General features: G+C 39.4%; 1 protein-coding gene across 1 annotated transcript; it reads right to left on the reverse strand.

The window, feature by feature from the left end:
• Nucleotides 1–280: 280 nt before the first annotated feature.
• Nucleotides 281–17,450, reverse strand: LOC121512365 (SHC-transforming protein 3-like). The gene is made up of 14 exons (XM_041791603.1): nt 16,949–17,450; nt 16,659–16,730; nt 16,029–16,567; nt 12,841–12,911; nt 10,126–10,186; nt 9,923–10,042; nt 9,589–9,642; nt 5,870–5,921; nt 5,626–5,752; nt 4,977–5,163; nt 3,500–3,569; nt 1,336–1,432; nt 1,075–1,222; nt 281–982 (listed from the first exon to the last, which is right to left on the reverse strand). Exons 2-14 carry the CDS (start codon nt 16,708–16,710, stop codon nt 854–856), a joined length of 1,707 nt encoding a protein of 568 aa, XP_041647537.1. The 5' UTR covers nt 16,711–16,730; nt 16,949–17,450; the 3' UTR covers nt 281–853.
• Between the last annotated feature and the right edge of the window lie 4,703 nt (nt 17,451–22,153).

The following is a 22,153-nucleotide window of genomic DNA, read 5'->3' on the forward strand; positions in this document are numbered from 1 at the left end:
CACCACCACCAGTGTCTAGACTCCACAGGGAGGGTTACAATATCCTGCCGTCGACCTTGCAATCCCTTCGAGTTTATAAAGACATCATGATGGTGTCTATTCACCAAAGACATTCCATACTTGTCAAATAAAAAATTGTTAAACTAGTATTAAGTCTCTCCTGATTGAATTATTACTGATATGTGAAAGAAATGACAGTCCCAGTCTAGGAATCTTTTTCTAAGAACCAAAGCTGTATTAGATTTAATTTAAAAAGGAACAAAAGCATCATCTTGCTGTTTATCTGAGCCTAAACTGCAAATGTTTTCCTATATTCTGCTTACAAACAATATTTGAGTTTCATATCAGAGTGTAACAGTCAAAATGATGAAAGGTAGCATCCAAAAGGTTTCAAACAAAGGAAATGGGGAGGGAAAACAATCAAAAACAAAGGAGCAGAGGAGAAATTAAGCATGTGAAAAAGATTATTGTGTTATAACTCCGCCAACATTCTGGTCATTTCCTCTTGACACCAGTGATTGTGCTTAATCTTTGAGTAAACACCAACAAGTTCAGCCTGAGGCTCGGAGACAGGATGTTCTGCAGGCGGCAGCTGTTCACAACACGAGGCAAGGAACAGGCCGCACAAGTCTTTACTGAAGTGTTAGGAGAGGAAAAACAGCCGACTGGACGTGTCAGAACTGTTTTTTTTTTTTATAAACAAATGATCATTTATTCTGTCAGTGATGTCTGGTATGTTAGCAGAGCCTGGTAGATTCTTCATGAAGCTAAAAAAAGCAGATTTTTATTTTCTTGAGCACATGATTGATCCTAAAGCTGTTGTTTTATCTGACAGTCCACATGTGTTTGTCTGTTAGTGTCTTTGTAGCACCGGCTGCCTCAGACACAGCTCGCTGCTTCCAGAGATGATGGGGGTCTGATTCTCCATGTGGAAACGCACCAGATGACCAACACTCAGAAACACCTGATCACGAGTCCGCACCTGATGACACCAAAACAAAAAGTTTAAACATCAATGCTTTCTTCTTCTCTTCTTGTTTAGGTATGTCTAAAAATCCAACGCCTCAGCTCTACCTGTCCGTGTGGATCGACCAGCAGCAGGTGTCGAACTGTTGCTCCCTCCATCCCACTGAGGACGTACTGACCAGAGGCAGAGCTGCTCTCTCTGACCAGGAAGTCCCCACTACAGGTGAGGAGAGACTCCGCCTCCTCTCTGCCTAACCTGGAGGGAAAGCGAAACAACTACTGAGACAGAAAGAGGACTACATATCAACAAAAACACACGTTAGAGGTGGTAATAAATAGTAAAGGTCAAGAAAAAAGCTGACGACCAACCTGCCATGGAACCAGCCCTCTTTCTGGATCAGGTCTGGGATTGAAGTCTCTTGTGGAGCTGATTGTGGTTCAGGATTTGCTTCAGAGTCTACTGAGTCTAAAGGACATACAGTAGAAGAAAATATAAGGCTGTGTAAGGGTGGGTTGCTTATAATTTGTTATAAGACATAAATGTGACATTTTTGTCCACGAAGGCCTATTAGGGAATTTTGTTTTAAATTGAACACTACCAAAAATACAAATATGCCTCAAAATTAGTTTTTTTGTTTAATCTTTGACACATCCAAGACTATATTTTAGGAAAAAATACCACAGCCCCCCATTATGTATTATATATAACTAGTTTTTGTGTGATTTTTTATATGAAATTGGCCTTTAAAGGGTTAAACTTTTAAGGCCAGTTTGACTACTAGAAATCATGGTTGTTTTTTAATGAAAAAACTAACAAACAAACAAACAATAAAAAAAACAGAAAATGTGTTATTTTCAACAGAGTAAATGTCAGGTGTCTCAAGCATATTCCTGGATATGTCAAAGATTGGCAACAAAATTGATTCTGAAGCATGAGTAGGTTTTTGTAGTGTTCAAAACTTAACTCCCTAATAACCCACTGACATATGCTTATGAACACTGCAATGAAAATATAGCAGATTGATAATTTCCATTTTGTTGTCTTGTATCTTTAAATAAACTTCAGTCCTGATCAAAACTACCAAAAATTCAACTATTTTCCAGATTTAAGAATATCAAAAATATAAAAAATAGTTGATGTAAAGAATTAATAATAAAAAATAATGGGAAGACATATTTTTATATAATTTTTTTGACTTACGTTTTTCACAGTGGACACTTTTGTCCATGAATGGCTTAGTAGGGTAGTAAATTTGAATGATACTGGAGGGTTAAACCAGGAATATATTAGAACTATGATATTGATGGCTTATGCTACCATTCTGTTTCACTGAATCTTTGAATTTTGTCTTTGTCTCTGCAAATGCATCTCAGAAAGTTAAAACTGTGGAAGAGTGGACCAACTAAAGCACAGTTTGCAGGGCTGCGGAGAAACTTTTATTTTTTCACTACGGTCCCACATAAATCATGAATTTAAGAGTTTAAGAGAATGGCGGATCTAGTTTTTACTGGCTTTGACTAAATTTCAGTCACCAGATTCAAGCCAGTGTAGCTACAGTAGCTACAGTAGTTTAAGCTAAAGTTAAAGAAGCTAAAGCAAACCACGGGTCTCATAACTACGTCTTAAGTGGGTAGCAGTTGTAGCATAATCTAATGTAGCTTTGTTTGCTTTAGCTTAAACTATTTTAGTTGTGTAGCTACTTAAACCATGTAGCTAACATACCTTAGTTAGATTTTGATTTAGCTTTGTAGCTATGTAACCTACGTATTGTAGCTAAAGTAGTTTTGTTAGCTTTAAATTTAGCTAAGTAAGCTATGTAACTACATAATCTTTGTAGCTAACATTCATTAGCTTTAGCTTTCCTGTAAGCAGACCTTTTATTGGGCTTTCTTAAATGTGATTAGTTTTGTAGGTCAGGTTTTTGACTTTGAACTTCTAGTAACCTTTACCCTTACCCCTAAGGTTCAATCCAATTTTATTTTGAAGGTTTTAGCATGTATTTCCATTCTGACAGATGTAACTTCTCAACATAGTGGTCTGCAAGGGGGGTGTCTGAGATCTGTGGTCTGCAGCCAGACTGTCTTGTAAATAAGAGACAAATTTGATCTTAAAAATAATTAAAATTAGCTCAAGATTCAAATGTAAATTTTAGTTAGCTTTAAATGGACAGCTGCTGTTCTTTAGTTTCTCTATTTTACCTTAGCGGCTAGATTCCCTAGAATAGAAATGCTGGACTTTTTTTAAAATTAGCACTCTTTGTGAATAATGTGAATTTTATTACCGAGGCAGAGTCTTAAAGGCTGCTGCAAGGGAAAGGCTAGCTGGTGTGACACATTGTTTACCTAGAAATCTACCATGACAGTGACAAGAACATATAATACTTGAACATATTTTTTCCTTTTATTTCAAAGAAACAGATGAATAGTTGGTGGAGACTTTGATTGTGTTTTAAACTCCCATATTTTAACACTTTAATTGACTGTTACTGAATTGAATCATCTCCTGACTTCATGGTGTAATGATTATTTTTACCTGTAGATGGAGCCGTAGTTTCTTCAGTGATGGAGCAGTTCTCATAAAGAGAAACAGTCTGAGGACAAACCTGCAACAACACCAGATGAGTCATAAACACAAGGATCCGTGTGGGTTTCTGTCGTGCGTCTTCTGAGTGTTTGTGTTTGTATCGAGGGGCAGTGTTGGCCTAAAGGTCTGACATGTGCTCATGACAGGAAGGTCAATGACCTCATTCCTGGACTGCCACAATAAATCTCAATAATGTCTGAGAGTAATTGCCCTTCAGAGAGACATTTAAAGATCATCTGTTTATCATAAAATCATGTTACTGAGGGATATTTACTGGAAAACTGTGTTGTGATTTGTGCTAAACAATCCTGTCCTGAATAAAGAGCCAAAATAAAATTCATATACTGTCAGCATAACCTGTCTTTAACAGGACGTGGACCAATCTGTCAAGTTTTCTTTGAAAAAAGAGAATATAAATTACTCTTAATCAAAAAACCTGAACATAATAGAACGCCAATGTATCTACTGAAATTACACATTCCAAGACAACTATTTATAAAGCCTCAGTTCAACATCTGAACAGCTGTGGAGTACAGAAATAGTGGCTATAATATAATAAATATGAATACTTTTTAAAGAACCAGTCTAAGGATTCTCAGAAAACAGGCACTGACAAATTAGATAAACTTACTGACATAACAGAGTTTTCTTTTTTTATCCCTTAAATGAGCAGACGTCTAAGTACTTTGGAAAAATATCATTCCCCATGGCCAGTGCCTACAAGAAATATTCACCCCCTTGGAAGTTTTACCCTTTCACTAAGTTTACAAATCATTTATGGTCAGATTAATTTGGCTTACTGGTGATATAATCAATAAAACAGATTTAGAAGTGAAATAAGGAGTAATCAGTACTTCACACCTTTATAGTATTCATTATATGTAGAGCATAAGGCCATATAACCCAGAGATGTGTGATTGATTATCTGTTTTATACATTTAATATACAATATATACAATATACAATAATATACAATTAATAATTTTTCAGCAAAAATGTGTAAAGTGCTCTTTAAAAATGATTTTATTAAAACAAATCCTTGGCAGCTGTAATAAACATGGAAAAATAAAAATTCCCACCAATTCTCAACTAATGGAGCTTGCCGTTGTAGATTATTATACAAATGATTTGTGTATATTTGAATGTTGGCACAGCCCTGCGATTGACTGGAGACCAGTACAGGGTGTACCCCACCTCTCACATAAAGACAACTTAGATAGGCTCCAGCACCCCCGTGACCCCCAACGGGATAAGCGGCATAGAAAATGGATGGATGGATGAATGTTGGCATGGTCACATTGACCTGAATACTTGACCCAAAACTCCTTGTGTTCTAATAAAAATAAGGGGACCCTCTAATTCAACCCCTACCCTCTTCAGCCTGTCTGATGACACAGAAACCTTTAAAGGGTCAGAATTAACCTACCGTTTGTACTTCAGCCTCCTGTTTGCTCTCATCCCTGGTGATCTCCAGGTCATCAGCTCCTCCCAGTGTTGTTGTCTGTCCTGGGATCATGTTGTAGTAGTCACGACGTTCACCGCCCTGCTGCTTCACCTTTTGGTCTGTTATCGTCTCCTCTGGGCTCCATATGTGACACAGTCTCACTGCTGACCTGCACGCACAAAGATTCATGATGATAACCTCACTAGTTCTCTCACATATCAGTAATAGTCACACATGAATCGAGTCAAGCATATGTGCAAACAGAACATGATCACATTTGTTTAATAAATGATGACAGAAAATGTCATTCTACTTGCTTTGAAATTATAGATCTAGGGATTCAAAATAACTGGGATGATACTGGTAATTTAGTATATCAAACAACAAAATAACAAAGACTAATGCATATATTCTCAAATTTCTCAAAATTTTTAAAAATTATTCACTGAAGTTCCACATTTACACTGGAGACCTTCAAAAAAAGCCTGTAAAAATAATCCGTGATCATGGATTATTTCATGGTCATTAATTATTTGAATGTGTGAAAGAATCAGAAAAGTAGAAAGAATACAACACATGGCAAACCATTGTGTTAAAACATGAAGACGGCTACAGTGGCATAAAGACCAACCTGTGATTGCTGGAGACGAGTGACGCCGGTTGGCTGAGTAGCTGGCGGAAGCGAGTCTCAAAAGCCTGACCGATGCTGTTGATAACCTCAGTGGCCCGACCTCTGGGACACTCCAGGATGTGGCATGCTGACAGAGAGAGGAGGGGGGCTGTTATTATCAGAAAATAACTACAGAAAAAGGCTGTTTGTTAGAAAGTCCAGGGAAAGCCTGGCTAAAAATGTTGATCAAGTTAGCACTTCTTACCTCTATGATTGCAGAGGTCCTTTGCTACATAAGCAATGTAATCTGCCATTTCCTGTGGAGAAATGGAGGAACAAAAAACAAGGATGAATCAGAGCAAGACTTTAAACATTTGACCACTGTGCCAATAAACAGGACTGAAAGATGCAGTATGCTCAACACTAATACACCCAATAATATTTTACATATACAGTGCTGTCAAGAGTATTTGCCCCTTCCTGATTTTCTTTCTTTTTTTCTTTCTTTCTTTCTTTCTTTTTTTTTTTTGCATATTCATCACACTCAAATGTTTCAGATTGTCAAACACATTTTAATATCACACAAAGATAACCTGTTGCTCTGGGTTCTTTTGTGACCTCCTGGATGTTCTCTTGTGTGCTCTAGGAGTTATTTTGGTAGGCTGGCCACTCCTGGTAAGGTTAATCACTGTTTAAAGTTTTCTCCAGTTGTGGATAATGGCTCTCAGCATGGTTCACCATGGAGTCCCAAAGCCTTAGAAATGTCTTTGCAACTCTTTCCAGACTGAAAGATGTCAATGACTCTGTTTCTCACATGTTCTTGAATTTCTTTGGATCATGTCATGATGTGCTGCATGTGAGATCTTTTAGTCTACATTGTATTTTGTGTTTACTCAGGTTATCTTTGTCTGATATGAAAGCTTTTTTTGATTGCCTGAAGTATTGACGTGTGACAAATACTGCTTGTGTTTTGACAGATTTCAGGCACAGTTGAGAAATATCTTGAATTTTAAATGTCCAGTTCTGACATTTTAGTCTCGTTTTAGTCCCCTCGACAAAGCAAAGTGCAATTCTTGTCATTTATTATTATCGATTATTCATTTCTTTCTAGTCCTAGCCTCATCTTCTTCATGGGAAAAAGTAGTCAGTGAACATTTTTAGTCTTACTTTAAGTCCACATTGATGCCTCCAGTCACACACCACTGATGCAGCAGTGGGAGCAATTTGGGGTTAAGTGTCTTGCCCAAGGGCACATCAGCATGTGACTGCAGAAACTGGGGATTGAACTCCTGACCTTCAGACTGAGACATGGCTGAATCTAACACTGAACCAGAGCCATCACAGCCTGTGCTGTTTTTCTGTTTTTAAGTACACAGTAGTTCTTGAAGGTTGGATTTCTAACCCCTACATCCAGATTTTTACGGTCTGTAATAATTTGTCCTTTGTTTTGAGCCATATCATCACACAGGAAGCACAGCAGACATTTTGTGAAATGGTTATCCATGTGTATTCTCTGTTTAATTAATTTCCTCCATATCACTGTTTCTCTGATGCTAACACAGGCAGAGTCAGCTGAATGTATTTCCCCATAAAGCCTCTGTGGCAGATTGATTTTAAATCCTGTTATCTTCCACGAGTCCGAGCAAACTGAGGCTTTGAGGCTTAACGCTCACGACAAGATTATTTTAGCTAATTAATTAAATGGGGAACTATAATTCCACTCGAGGCTTCGCCTGTGGTTTGAGAGAACTAGCTTCCCTTTCTTTCATTTTGAACCTCCCTGAGGCCAAATAGCCACAAAATATCACGTTAACTATCTGAGCTGAAAAATGGAGCTCAGTGTCTCCAATGAAAGCATAATCAACATTTTTCCTTTGATTGTTGAGCAGTTTATTAATCAGGATTTGACCCAGACAGCAGCCAATAACTAATATATCCTGCTGGCTGTACAGATGTTCATAAAGTAGAATTGATTTTTTGTTCCTCTAATGATTACGGCTTTTTTTCATTATAGACATTCAGGAAACAGGAAATTTCCTTTCAGGATGAAAAGCACAGGTTCTGTCATATGGAAATAATGTGTGCATGGAGGGACAGAAGGGGAAACATAAAATAAATGAGTTTAAACAGGCACAGTGAGGTGTAAAGATGGTCAGAGCACAGCTGAGCTTTAATGGAGGATATCACAGGGCAGGATGTACTGTAATAATCTGCTGCTTTCTTGGATGCAAATTAAAGATTATTTTACTATGATTGTATGAAAATCTTTATTTGTGTACTGGTGCCCACTGCAGGCGACCTTCTGAGCCCACTGCCGGTCGCACCTATATACACTATATGGACAAAAGTAGTTGGCCACCTGACCTTTACACAAACAGGGACTGTTATGATGTTGTATTCAAATACATGTACTTGAATATGGAGTTCCCCCCTATAACAGCCTCCACTCATCTTGGAAAGCTTTCTGCAAGATTTTAGAGTGTCTCTGTGTGAATTTGTGCCCATTCATTCTGAGGAAAGGCAATGTTGTGGGACGAGAAGGCATGGCTTGCAATCTCCGTTCCAGTTAATCCCAAAGGTCCTCATTGAGGTTAAGGTCAGGGCTCTGTGCAGGCCAGTCAAGTTCTTCAACACCAAACTAATGAAACCATGTCTTTATAGTCCTTGCTTTGTGCTCTGGGGCACAGTCATGTTGGAATAAAAAAGGGTTTTCCCAAAACTGTTCCCACAAAGTTGGAAGCATAGCATTGTCCACTATGTTTTGGTATGCTGAAGCATTAAGATTGGCCTTCAGGGGAGATAAGGGGCCTAGCTCAAACCCTGATAATCAGCCCCAATACCATTATCCCTCCTCCACCAAACTTCAGAGTTGGTACAATGCAGACAGCTAGGTAATGTTCTCCTGGCATCTGTCAGGCCCAGACTTACTGATCTGACTGCCACAGAACACGTTTCTACTACTCCACAGTCCAGAGTTGGTTCGCTTTCCACCACCCCATTCGCATTTGGCATTGGACTTGATGACGTGAGGCTTGCATGCAGCTGCTCAGCCATAGAAACCACAACGCTCCCACTACACAGTTTTTGTGCTTACATCAATGCCAGTGGAAGTTCAGAACTCTTCAGCTATGGAATCACTAGTATAGGTGATTTTTACGCACCATTGGCGTTAGCAGTCTTTGACCCTGATCTGGGATTTTACATGGTCTTCTGCTTCATGGCTGAACAGCTGTTGACTGTGGAATATCCAGCAAGGATGAAATTTCACAAACCGTCTAATTGCAAAGAGATTGTCCATCACAGTACTATGTTTGAAGTCACTGCATGGCTAAATGCTTGATTGGTCTGATTGAAACACCTGAGTTCAATAATTAACAGGTATGGCCAAATACTTTTGTCAGTTTCTTAGCTGTGTGTAATCATCCCAGTGTATATTCATGCAGACTTTGAAATGAAACTCATAGTCATGAATTTCTGTGGTCGTGAAGTCATGTACAGGTGAAGCTTGGTGTTTTATTAGTGTTTAAGGGGTCAGTGAATTTGAGGTTGGGTCCACTGTGTCAAAGACTTAAAAAGGGGCTTTATTTTATGACTGAAAACAATCCAAAAATGAAGGTTGGAAAGTTTTGCCACACAGTGGACTTCAGATAATCTTAATTAACCAAATTTTCAAGCTTAATAGTATTAATTATAACAATCTTTAGTTTATGAGTTTCTGACTGAAAGCATATATTTTAAAATGTCATCTTTCACATAAGTCAGATGTTTTCCCTCTCTCTGACTCTACAATACCATTGAAAGTACAACAAGCTCAGGAGTTACGATGGGAAGTAATTAAATCCTCCACAAATGGCAGTAAACCAAGCAGTAATTAAACTAAATCAAATTACTGTGTATGAGAGTGTTTGGTTGTGTTTGTACAGATTCTATCCGGTTTCCATGAGAGTGTTTGTGCATGTGAAACCAGTGAGCACATGGGCGTACCGGGTCTCCTCCTGAGGCGAATGAGATGGCCTGCATGGGGTGATGAGCAATTTTCTGAGGAAGGAAGAAGGAAACAAAAATTAAAGAGCAGACAGTGGTCTTTTACTAGATGCTTATACAATTCTGTTTTTTCCAGGTTTTTTCTGTGTTTATGCCTTTATTCAGATAAAACAGTGAACAGAGTCATAACAGGGGAGAGAAAGAGTGGGACATGGGAAAATAGCCACAAGCTGGATTCAAACCCATAACCCCCATAACCACTAGGCTACTGATGCCACAATAATCCAGACGTTTTATATCAACATACAGTTAAATAATGACACCAATCTGTTACCTGTAAGGAGGCAGCGGTGATCACAGTCATGCTGTCTGTCGAGACAGAGAGGATGATCCTGCTGCCTGAAAACTGGAGGTTGATTTGACCAAGAACAGCAGAGAGTCCCTTACAGACAGGCTGATGAGGACAAAAATCTGTTATTCTACTTAATTTGTATTGATAACATTGCTCTGTGTATTTTGTGTGTATTCTTATCGTACCTTTTTAGTTTTCAGAGCTGTCTTTGCAGACGTCCTCTCACACAGTCTGCTGATTGCTTCTCTGCAAACACAAACATTTACACAGATTAGAAACATGTAGTCATACTCACACCATAAATGAAGATACTTGAGATGAATGTGATCTTCTGCTTACATGTGACCAACATGTGGAAATATGAAACAAAGGAAACTTCCTTACAAAAGATATTTACATAACACATGAATATCTAATTTACCAAAAACATCTAGTTTCATATGTTGCCTCCTTTTCCCCTTTCTAGCTGGGTTGATGAGTTTGAAAAACTTTGTATCCTCTGTAGTTTATGTGCTGCTGCTTCAGTGGGCAAGAGACTAATATGAGAGAGAAACTGAATATCAGTTTGTCTGATGTTTGTCTGTCATCAGGTGGATTCATCTTGCAAAGCATCAAACTGAAACCCTTGTTCACATTTGAGAATAACCAGACTGATCAACCTCATTTGAGGAGAAAAAGGCGGTACCTACAGGTGGGGTTTAGCTGAAAGGACTGCAAGCCTGTTGAAAATGGAGGCCAGTGAAGAGCCAGTGTGGATGCAGTTGTAGTGGTAATTTATCAGAACTGGACAGTAATTCTTTATTTAAAGAGCAAAGAACCACGCTGAAAGCTTGTCTCAGAGGAAGAAATGTTCTTGCTCTCCTCCTGGCTGGATATAACCTGACAGACTGTCTAATATCCCCTGCATGGATACAACACAATTGGTAAGGTTGGGACTTTTCAAAAAACTTCTCAGAAGGTGACTGGGCGAATGTTCTGTCCGTCACATTCATGACGGGCCAATCAGAGGTAGTGAGATAGAAGACATACCCAGGTCCAGTGCTAACCTGCTTCATGGCTGAGTAGCTGTAGTTCCTAAAGTGCATGGTGTGTGAAAGTTGCCAGATCTGCTGATTCCATAGCTGAAGAGTTCTGAACTTCCACTGGCATTAATGTAAGCACAAAAACTGTACAGCAGGAGCTTCATGAATGGGTTTCCATGGGCGAGCAGCTGCATGCAAGCCTTGCATCACCAAGTCCAATGCCAAGGGTGAAGTTTGGTGGAAGAGAGATAATGGTACTGGGGCTGTTTTTCAGGGTTAGGACTAGGCCCCTTAATGCTTTAGGATACCAAGACATTTTGGACAATGCTATGCTATCAACATTGCAGCAACAGTTTGGGGAAGGCCCTTTTCTATTCCAACATGACTGTACCCCAGAGCACAATGCTAGGACTTTAAAGAGGTGGTTTGATGAGTTTGGTGTGGAAGAACTTGACTGGCCCACACAGAGCCCTGACCTCATTAATGCTTTACAGAATGAATGGGCATAAGTTCCCACAAAAACACTTCAAAATCTTGTGGAAAGCCTTGCATGAAGAGTGGAGGGTGTTACAGCTGCTAAAGGGGGCCAACTTCATATTAATGTACATGTATCTATATACGCCATTACAGACCCTGTCTGTGTAACGGTCAGGTGGCTGAATACTTTTGTGCATATGGTGTATGGTTAACTACAAATGATATGTGTCCAGTTCAGTTTGGTTCTGTACAAAATGCAATTATTTGCATTTCCACTGTCGAAAGTTGGGAAAGGTATTAAAATAATAATGATTTATGATAACAATTTATCCCCCCAGGGATGTCAGGGAATCATAAACAAATTAGTTTTAGCATGTAGCTCTGCACCAACGACTACTGCAGAGGTGAGAGCCCTATTAGAGTTCTTCCATGGTTGCCCGTTGTTTACTGTGTCTTGCTGCTCTTCTTCATTGAATTTGCTGGGGTGCTATACTCCGTCATGATGCTATGATGTCACACTGTTACATAACTGATGTGGCTACCGCCATCCGGCTTACCCGCCCTACCACCAAGTCAGGCCATGGTTAGCTGTGATAACACAAGTAAGATAAGGGTTTACCATGCTAAACAGTACAGAAACAAACCGGATCACTTGGTGGACATGCACAGTATCATGCGTCTCTTCTGACCGCTATGTCAGAGAGGTCAAAGCTTACAAACACATCCACGCACAAACAACAGTCACACCCCTCTGTCGAGGAAGCAAGACTTTTTTCCAGGAGTTGCTTTTCTTCTCCTAGAAAACAAATTGCGTGTAATGCACTGAGGCCCCTCTCTCTCTTTTGCTGTCTCTTAATAAGACTATGAGAGATCATTAGGAGGAAATTCATCTAATTGGATTTTCTGCTCCATCCTTCAGCAGCATTCTTGTGAACAGAGGCTGCTGTGTCCATCAGCTTTATGGCATCCTGCACTAGAATGTCAATATCAAATGATGAGGAAAAAGCCCCGGTTTATGAAACATTATACATTTAATTTGATTTCCCCTTTGAAACATTTATTTTTAAATAAGCACATGTCTGAACTGAAAAATATACCCTATGTAAAATCAGTCAGTCAAACTGAAGCTCTTTTCTTTTTCTTCCCTGCACATGTGAAACATCAGAGCGTTCATGTGGGGGTTTATTCTTAGAACATGTCAGCTGCTGGGGATTTATTTCATGTGTCTCTGCATGCTCATATGTGTCTGAAATAGTTTTGCACTGTCTTTCTGGAAGCTTCTCTTCATTTTGTGGACTACAAGAAAGTTTCTATGATGTAAATCAGGTTAGTGTTCAGGGAAAGCTTATGCAAGAAGTGATGTGAAATTAAATGTGTGTGCCAAAGAGGAAAACTTCCTACCTTGTGACTTGCATCCTGGTATTAAAGTCCAGTGTTCTCATTGACTGTGTCACCTCCACACTGCCCATGTACTGGAAAACAAAAAGATACACATGCAATACTCACTGTGATGTACAATATTACATCTACATACAATACAGGGATCAACTGCATTAGTCCATCTTAGAAAAATAATTATCATGCCAAGCCAAGAAATGTTGTGCTTTAAAAATGTTTGTCAACAGATTTTGTGTTCCAAAAGGAAGATAAACTCAGACTACCTAAAAGTAGATTTTTCATAATACAAATTCTGATGAGAATTTAGTTTTAATTATGGTGAATACACAGTAAGTGGTCTAGCTGCAGACCACAGTTCTCTGACGCCCACTCTTGCAGACCCCTACTGTGAGACAGTGCATCTGTCAGAAACAGAGGTGTAACCCAGGGGTAAATTATGTATAGACCTGTTTTAGAAGTAATGACACCAATGTTGGCTTGCTTTAGCTAAAGCTAACATAACTTTGCTGACTGCATAGTTAACTTTACCATGTAAGTCAATGTAGCTACATTAGCTTTGCATCTAACAAAGCTTCTTTTGGTTTAGCTTCAGCTATGATGGTTATATGGCTCAGGTACCTGCGTATCTTAAGTAGCTAACTTAGCTTTGTTAGCTTTAGATTTAACTTAGTTCTGGATGTTGGCCTATTCTCTTCAAGGAAAACAAAGATCTATTCCATAATGGTCCACACATTTCGTACTGTATTATTATAATATTTTATTGTTATGTATTGTTTTCTATCATATCATAGCATATTGTATCCTGTCATTGCTAGGCATCTCGTAGCGTATCATATCGTTTTGTATCATATCGTATCGCATCAAGGCGTATCGTATCATAGCATACTGCATCATTTTGCGTATCGTTTCATATTGTAGCATATCATATCGTATCATGTCATATAGTATGGAATGGTCGGGTATGGTGTGGTGTCATGTCATATTGTATCACGTGGTATTGTATTGTACCATTGCATTGCATAACTCATCGCATTGCATCGCACTGTACTGTGTCGTATCATTTTGTTTCATATTATAGCATCTTCCATGGTACCGTTTTGTTTCGTTTTGTATTGTATCACAGGGTAACATATTGAATCGTATCATTGCGTACTGTATTGTAGCGTAGTGTATGGTATAGTACTGTATCATTGTGTATTGCAGCGTATCATAGCATTCTGTATCATAACCTAGCTTATCCTTTCATTTCACAGCGTAGTGTAGCATAATGTCGCACAGCAAATCATAGTGTAACATAGCATAGTGTATACTGTATCATTGTGTATTGTGTCATAGCATAAATTCTATCGTAGCATGCAATTGCATATCATAGCATAGCTTATCGAATTGTATAATATTGCGTATCCTCTCGTATCGTTTTGTACTAATACCTATATTATGAGTTACCTTGCAATTCTTGTCCCTAATAATAATAACAGATATTTTAGTCAGACAGGATTCATAGTCAGTGGCTTCGTTCTTCACAATGTACTGATGCATCTGTTAAACATCAGTGTTGGACAATATCAGCCTTGCTGATGGATCCATTGGCAAATTATGTGACATGAACTGATGTCATCAGCCAATATCTATCTGTTGTGTATCCCTAGCTGCTGAACGAAGAAAGTCCCCTGTTCGGCCAGCCACAAGCTACATGAATTTAAGCCCAGTTTCTACTACAGTGGAGCCTCCCGGACCTCATTCAAGGTCAGAACCTACCTCAGACAGAATACCCAAAATAACCAATGAGAGCGAGCAGTCTGGGCAGCCTCACCAACCTGATGCTAAGTAGCTGTAAGGCTCAAAATCAAAAACACAACTATGCTTTTATCTCAGCCAGGATTTCACCTAATTTCCTTTCCTCATTTTTAAATTTTTGCTGCAACTGTAACATGTGCCAGGACGCCCGGCTGAGGACTTTGATTGTCCTCCATGTTTGTTTTTCTACTGACATCACACTGACACACATCACGCAAGTTTCTATGAGATCTTGAAAGAAGATTTTAAAATTGACATGTGTCTGGCCATCCTTAGACAAATTTTAATCTATTTTCCATGGTCAACCATTATTACATTATAGATGTAAAGAAAGAAAACCTCTGCTTTCAGCAAGGGGTGCTGATGAGATCAATTATTTTGTTATTTAAAAATCGGTAACGGCACTGATTTTCAGAGTTGGTTTATCTCTAGATCTCTGAACACTGGAGCATTAAATGTTTCTATCTTAAGTTGAGCTGAAAGACCAAAACTGTGAGACAGCACATCCATTTGTATCTAAAATGTCCCTTCTGCACTGAAAAAGTCCTTATTGACTCATTGACATGTATTGATGATAAAGACAAGTTTAAACAACCAGGCCACATTTAGGCTGTGTGCTTGGATACTCTCGGGACAGTCCCCTTTCTATTGGCTGTGAGCTTCAGCAAAGTAGAGTCTATAGGCTGGACGCAGGATGAGTAAGTCCATTGACCAGACTTAAATCAATAGATATGTGTATGTGTGGGTGGAGTGAGTGGGCGGAAGTGTAATGTATGTGTGTGTGTGTGTTCAAAGAGGACAATCAGATGGTCCGTTCTCATTTCCATCAGCGGTCGGCTCTCAGGCCCTGCACCTAATCAACCATGCGTACACACCTCCGGTTCAGGGACAGCATGGACTCTGCGTATACCGGATACATTCACACAACATGCACTCACTCACTCACGCACGCGTACACAAAGAGGGAGAAGCAAAGCAGATCTAGAGAGGAGCAGAGAGCCAGGATGAGTCACTACTGCCTACACAGGAAGCTCTGACTGAGAGGGAGGGGGGGAATGTGCGAAAGTGTGTGTGATGGTGTGGATGGAGCAGGGAAAGAGTGTGCCTTTGGTGTGTGTACTATGTTTGAATTGGTTTGGAGGGGACAAAACTATGTGCCTTACTCTCTACTGGGACCTTGGATAAGAGATTAACCCTGCTTTATTACATATTAAATTGCTTTGGCTTTGCATTGACACAATAAGTGTCATATTGTCAGAACAGAATAATATTTTGAGGCAACTGTGAGGGTTTTGAACATGGAAATGAACCTTAAAGACACAACTACACAACCATTCTGATGTCTGATTGTACAAAAAGGGTAAATTACAGCACTTTATTGTGTTAAAAATTACCTTGATATGATGGTGAATCCTTCTGCTTGCTTTCCGCACCATTGCACAGTCATCTGCTGCAAAGAAAGTCTTCAGACAGCTCACACCGTCTCTGTGAGGACAGCTTGGGGTCCAAGGGAGGTTGGCCATGCGATGTAGGGTGATGGGTCTTTTTGTGCAGCGTAGAGCCGACTGATTTATGTTTTGGCTTGTTGACAGGGGTGCACTGAGGGAACAAAATCTCTGATCAGCCCTGGAGCAAAACTCTGCTCCGGACAAAGGTCTGTCAGGGTGTCCATTAATTCTATCCCTGGCTGTGTTTGTCTGTCCCCTCAGGGGCCGCAGGGAAATGGGACTGTGCAATCGGATGTTGGCCACACGGGGGATAAAATCTCTCAGGGTGGATGGCCCATGGGGTGCGGGTGTCCCGGGATCCAGCTGTGCAAAATCAGAGTCCAGGCAGAGGTCCCCCTTCAGAGGCAGCAGTCTTTGAGGTCTCTCCTCCAGGGATGTGAGGGAATCATCACGTAGACGGCTGTATTTAGTGCGTCTCAGCATGCCTGGAAGAGAAGGTGAGGGAGTCAGAGGCAACACTTTGATTTTAATTTTACTGATTTTGTCTGCAGAGACTAAATAAAGGAGATAAAGTACCTGGTAAGAGTCCTTTCTGTGATTTGAGCCTGGGTAAGGTTTGCTCTCTCATAATCAAGCAACTGGACAGTGCTGGGAAAAGGTGGGAACAGAACATGTTTCAGGATTTCAACCCATGGCAGCATTTCTACTCATCTAACTTGTAAAATTAGATTAAAGCAACGCAGAAAAAATGAGATATATCAAATTTATGCTAATAATTTAAGTTGAATCTTGCAGATCATATCTTAGTATGCATTCATCTATAATCAAATGGTATTTTGCTGCATAGTACAGTCATTTCATCTCACCAGTGTGGGACTAGCGATGTCCTGTGAAGTCTGAAGTCCAGTCTCCTCCTCTCCAGTCACTCTCAGTGCAGTCCCATCTCACTCATCCAAACACTTTCTGTCAGTTTCCAAGCTTCAACTTTCCTCCTGTTTTCTTTCTCAGGCACATCACAGATTTATGAATGAACTTTCTCTCTTTCTTTATGAATGAGACTCTCTCTCTCTCACTTCCCCTGTCTCTCTGTGACGCTGCATGCAGATGAATATGTGAATGAAGCAGGAGAAGATTGACAGACGGCCCCTAAGGCTCTCGTCCCCTCCCTCACCCATAAACTACCATCCAATCACAGGCGGGCAGGGTGACTCATGCTGTATACACACATACACTTACACACAGTGAGCCAATACAGTACATGAGTTCTCTAACCCTCTCATCTAACATCAGTTGTACCTAAAAGATGCTGTTAAAGTGGGTTATTTGTACATCATCTGCTTGTTCTCCCCACCTGCCTTGGTTGCTGTAATTTTCTGTGGTGTAAAAACTTAACTCATGGCAGAAATGTGAATCATTAAATAGTGTTTATACTGTATGCATGTAGATTCAAATGACCAGCCTGAATACACAAGGAAAAGGACTGCACAGAGCATTTGCATTTCTGCTCGATCCTTATCAGAGCGACATCCTGGGCGCAGACCAAAGATTGATTTGCATGTCACTCTTATTCCATTTCAGAAGATTAATATCTAACAACAGCTAAAGGCGAGCACAGATCGGAAAAGCTCCTACTTGTAGTCTTGGAACAAAGTTGTTTATTAAAGATCATCCCTACCATGAAACACCGCCTAATCATGGTGGAGGGGTTTGTGGGAACTGTGATGTCAGGGGGATTCGCTCCTGTTAGTTTCTCTGAAAGCAAAGTGGTGTCATGGGAGGCCCAGACAGAGTTATTTAAAAAAAAAAAAAAAAAAGCCATGAATGAATCAGCAAATTGGTAAAAATAGCACCTCGCTCTGAAATGAAAAACAGTTGCACCCCTATGGAGTCACCATTTAACAGGGGGACCTGGCTGGTGAGCATCTGGGCTCCAGTCAGGTTCAACTAAAAGCTACATGGTGCTGCCACCCTGTGGGCTCAACACCTGCTGGGATAGGCATGGGGTCAGTTGTGGGGGATAATCAACCCAGCACCGAACCAGTAGAGGAAAATGGAGTGATGGATTTAAGATTTTCAAGACTTACAATTATACAGTGCACTCAGAAAGTATGCAGACCTGCTTCCCTTTTTTAAAATTTTATGTTACAGCCTGATGCTAAAATCCTTTAAATTCATTTTTTTCTCTCATTAATCGACACTCAGTACCCCATCATGACAAAATGAAAATAGAATTTTAAAAAGTTTGCAAATTTACTAAGAGTAAAAACTAAAATATCACACTGATGTAAGTATTCAGATCTTTCGCAGAGTTCTTAGTTGAAGCTAACCTGACACGCCAGATGGATGTGTTACACACATCCATCTAGGAAAGCTTCAGTAGGAAACGTTTGAGAAAAGGCAGAGGCTTTGAAAAAAACTCGGAGTGTGATTGGGTAAACGTTCTGTCTCTCACATCTCTACTGGCCAATCAGAGCAACAAAACATGTGACATAGCCACTATCGAGCTGCGCGTGCACAGCTACTGAGGAATAACGCGAAACATGGTGACTATAGACATGTAAATACTCAACTTTTGTCGTTTTTGAAAAGAAAACAACTCACTGCTGTTCTTTGTTCTTCTTTTAACAAAGAAATGTTGTCAAATTCTGATAAAACTGGCACTTTAGCAGCATCCATGCTAATCTCTTCCTCCATAACTGCACTAGCTCTTGCTGCTGCTTGTTTAAGTCACTACTCTGCTGCGCCTGAAAGTACTGCCCCTCGTCGCTGATTGGTCCTGTCACTTTCTAACCGGGCCCAAACGGTTCAGATGGGAGCTTTGCAAGATGGATTTGCCAGTGAAAAACAAGAAAACAGGCATATCCATCTGCTTTGCAAGGTTAAGTTGAAGCACCTGTGGACAGTTTGTCCAATAAGCCACTCCTGTGTTGTCTTGGCTGTGTGCTAAGGGTCATTGTCATGTTTGAGGGTGACCTTCGGCCCAGTCTGAGGTCCTGAGAGCTGCAGAGCTTTTAGAATTTAGAATATCTATTTACTTTGCTCTACTTAGCTTTCCTTCAACGCTGACCAGTCTAACTGTCCCTGCTGCTGAGAAACACCCCCACAACATGATGCTGCCACCACCATGCTTCCCTGTTGGGACGACATTGGGCAGGTGATGAGTGTGCCTGGTTTTCTCCAGACATAACATTCAGAATTGAGGCCAAACAGTTCAATCTTGGTTTCATCAGGCCAGAGAATCTTTTTCCTCACAATCTGAGAGTCCTTCACATTTTACTTTGCAAAGTGGGCTTCCGTGTGTGTCATGCTGAGGAGAGGCTTCCATCCAGCCACTCTGCAATAAGCTCAGCTCAGTATATGGGGTTAGGTGACAGTTGTCCTTCTGGAACTTTGTCTCATCTCCACACAGGATTTCTGGAGCTCAGTCAGAGTGACCATCAGGCTCTTGGTCTCCTCTCTTACTAAGGCCCCTCTCTCCTAATCATTCAGTTTGGCTGGACAACCAGCTCTTGGAAGAGTCCTGGTTGTACCAAACTTCCTCCATTTGAGAATTATGGAGGCCACTGTGCTCTTGGGAATTTCAGTACAGAATGACTTTGTTGTAGTCTTCTCTAGATCTGTACCCTGCACCAATCCTGTCCCTGAGCTCTGCAGGCAGTTCCTTTGACCTGGCTTGTTTTTTTTTGCTCTGATATGCTGTGAGGCCTTCTATAGAGAGGTGTGTGCCTTTCCAAATCATGTCCAATCAATTTAATTTCTCACAAGTGGACTCCAATCCAGGTGGAGAAATATCTTAGCAAAGATCAAGAAAAACAGGAGGAACCTGAGCTACATTTTAAGTTTTTTGAGAAGGGTCTGAAAACTTATAACAATATTCTTTTTAATAAGTTTGAAAAAATTCTAAAACTCTGTTTTCATCATGATGGAGTATTGAGTGTAGATTAATGAGAATTACACTGAATTTAAGACTGCAGCATCAGGCTGCAACATATCCAAATTGAACAAAGAAAAGGGTTTCTTCATACTTTCTGAATGCAAGTCTTCTTGAAATTATACACCTTCATATAAATAAGATTCTTTAATCATTTGTAGTTGTGACAAAAGAACAGACATCATTTCTGAGTTGGAAATGATTAAATACTGTATAGCAGAGCCCCCTAGTGGCTGTTCAGTGAAACTATAATAAGGGCCCCAACCAATTATTTCTATAATATTGATAAAGATGTGGAAAAATTTCTCAGAATTTTTGAAATCATAATGCAAGTAAAAATACAATACATATTAACAATCACCAGAACAACTTACTCAAGCTGCCTGCTTTAGTTCCAGTTTTACTCAACAGTGGTTCTCAGGACTCAGCACTTCCTTAATAAAAACATCCTGCCCCAAATTTCCAAAAATACCCAACCGTTCAAATTAATTTGAGAAAAAGGCTGTTGTTTGGACCTAACATAGAACACAAATGTGATTCATTAGGTTAAAGGTGCAGTGCACAAAATTCAAAAGCATTTAGCAGAAAAACTTTGAAAACACATTATATTCATAAATATGTTACGTGTTAAATCTCCTGAATACATTAAAAACGGTTTTTGTTTTTAAACTTAGAATAAGCTCTTTTCTTTCATAAAGAGGGCTCACCTCTACAGACTCCACCATCTTGCACAACGTTTCTATAGTACCACAGAATGGACCAAATTAAAGTTATAGAAATTTTAATTTAATATATTAAATTTGAGTAATTTTTTCTTTCCAATAGTTTGCCTCAGTTAGCACCAAAATTGAGTGTAGAAGTCTGGAATCTGACTGTTGGATACCACTAATAATCTGAGCTTTACACAGTGTACTTAATAATGGCCTATATCAGCTGTACATCAGCTAAAAATGTCTGCCTGGAGCGACTGTATATATCGGCCTATATCAGCTGTAAATATGCGACTTTATCAGCGGTAAATATCGGCCTATATCAGCTGTAAATATGCAACTTTATCAGCGGTAAATATCGGCCTATATCAGCTGTATATATGCGACTTTATCAGAGGTAAATATTGACCTATATCAGCTGTAAATATGCAACTTTATCAGTGGTAAATATCGGCCTATATCAGCCGTAAATATATGACTTTATTAGTAGTAAACATCAGCCTATATCAGCTGTAAATATCGGCCTATATCAGCTGTAAATATGCGACTTTATCAGCGGTAAATATCGGCCTATATCAGCCGTAAATATATGACTATTAGTATCAAACATCAGCCTGTATCAGCTGTAAATATGCAACTTTATTAGTAGTAATTATCGGCCTATATCAGCTGTAAATATGCGACTTTATCAGCGGTAAACATCAGCCTATATCAGCTGTAAATATATGACTTTATTAGTAGTAAATATCAGCCTATATCAGCTGTAAATATATGACTTTATTAGTAGTAAATATCAGCTGTAAATATATGACTTTATTAGTAGTAAACATCAGCCTATATCAGCTGTAAATATATGACTTTATTAGTAGTAAACATCAGCCTATATCAGCTGTAAATAGATTACTTTATTAGTAGTAAACATCAGCCTATATCAGCTGTAAATATATGACTTTATTAGTAGTAAATATCAGCCTATATCAGCTGTAAATATATGACTTTATTAGTGGTAAACATCAGCCTATATCAGCTGTAAATATATGACTTTATTAGTAGTAAATATTGGTCTATATCAGCTGTAAATATGCGACTTTATTGGTGCTAAACATCAGCCTGAATCAACTGTAAATATACAACTTGATCAGTGGTAAATATCGGCCTATATCAGCTGTTAAAATGCAACTTTATCAGTGGTAAATATCGGCCTATATCAGCTGTTAAAATGCAACTTTATCAGCGGTAAATATCGGCCTATATCAGCTGTAAATATGCGACTTTATCAGCGGTAAATATCGGCCTATATCAGCCGTAAATATATGACTATTAGTATCAAACATCAGCCTGTATCAGCTGTAAATATGCAACTTTATTAGTAGTAATTATCGGCCTATATCAGCTGTAAATATGCGACTTTATCAGCGGTAAACATCAGC

The sequence above is a fragment of the Cheilinus undulatus genome, linkage group 1 (assembly GCF_018320785.1).
Source record: "Cheilinus undulatus linkage group 1, ASM1832078v1, whole genome shotgun sequence".
Lineage (NCBI taxonomy): Eukaryota > Metazoa > Chordata > Actinopteri > Labriformes > Labridae > Cheilinus > Cheilinus undulatus.

Bases quoted from the DNA above. Each gene is read 5' to 3' on its own strand.
- LOC121512365 (XM_041791603.1), bottom strand. From the start codon at position 16,710: ATGAGAGAGCAAACCTTACCCAGGCTCAAATCACAGAAAGGACTCTTA. The intron at 12,912-16,028 runs GTAATTTTTAAC...TTTGTTTTCCAG, and splicing joins GGATTCACCATCATATCAAG to TACATGGGCAGTGTGGAGGT. The intron at 5,753-5,869 runs GTAAGAAGTGCT...TCTCTCTGTCAG, and splicing joins GGACCTCTGCAATCATAGAG to CATGCCACATCCTGGAGTGT.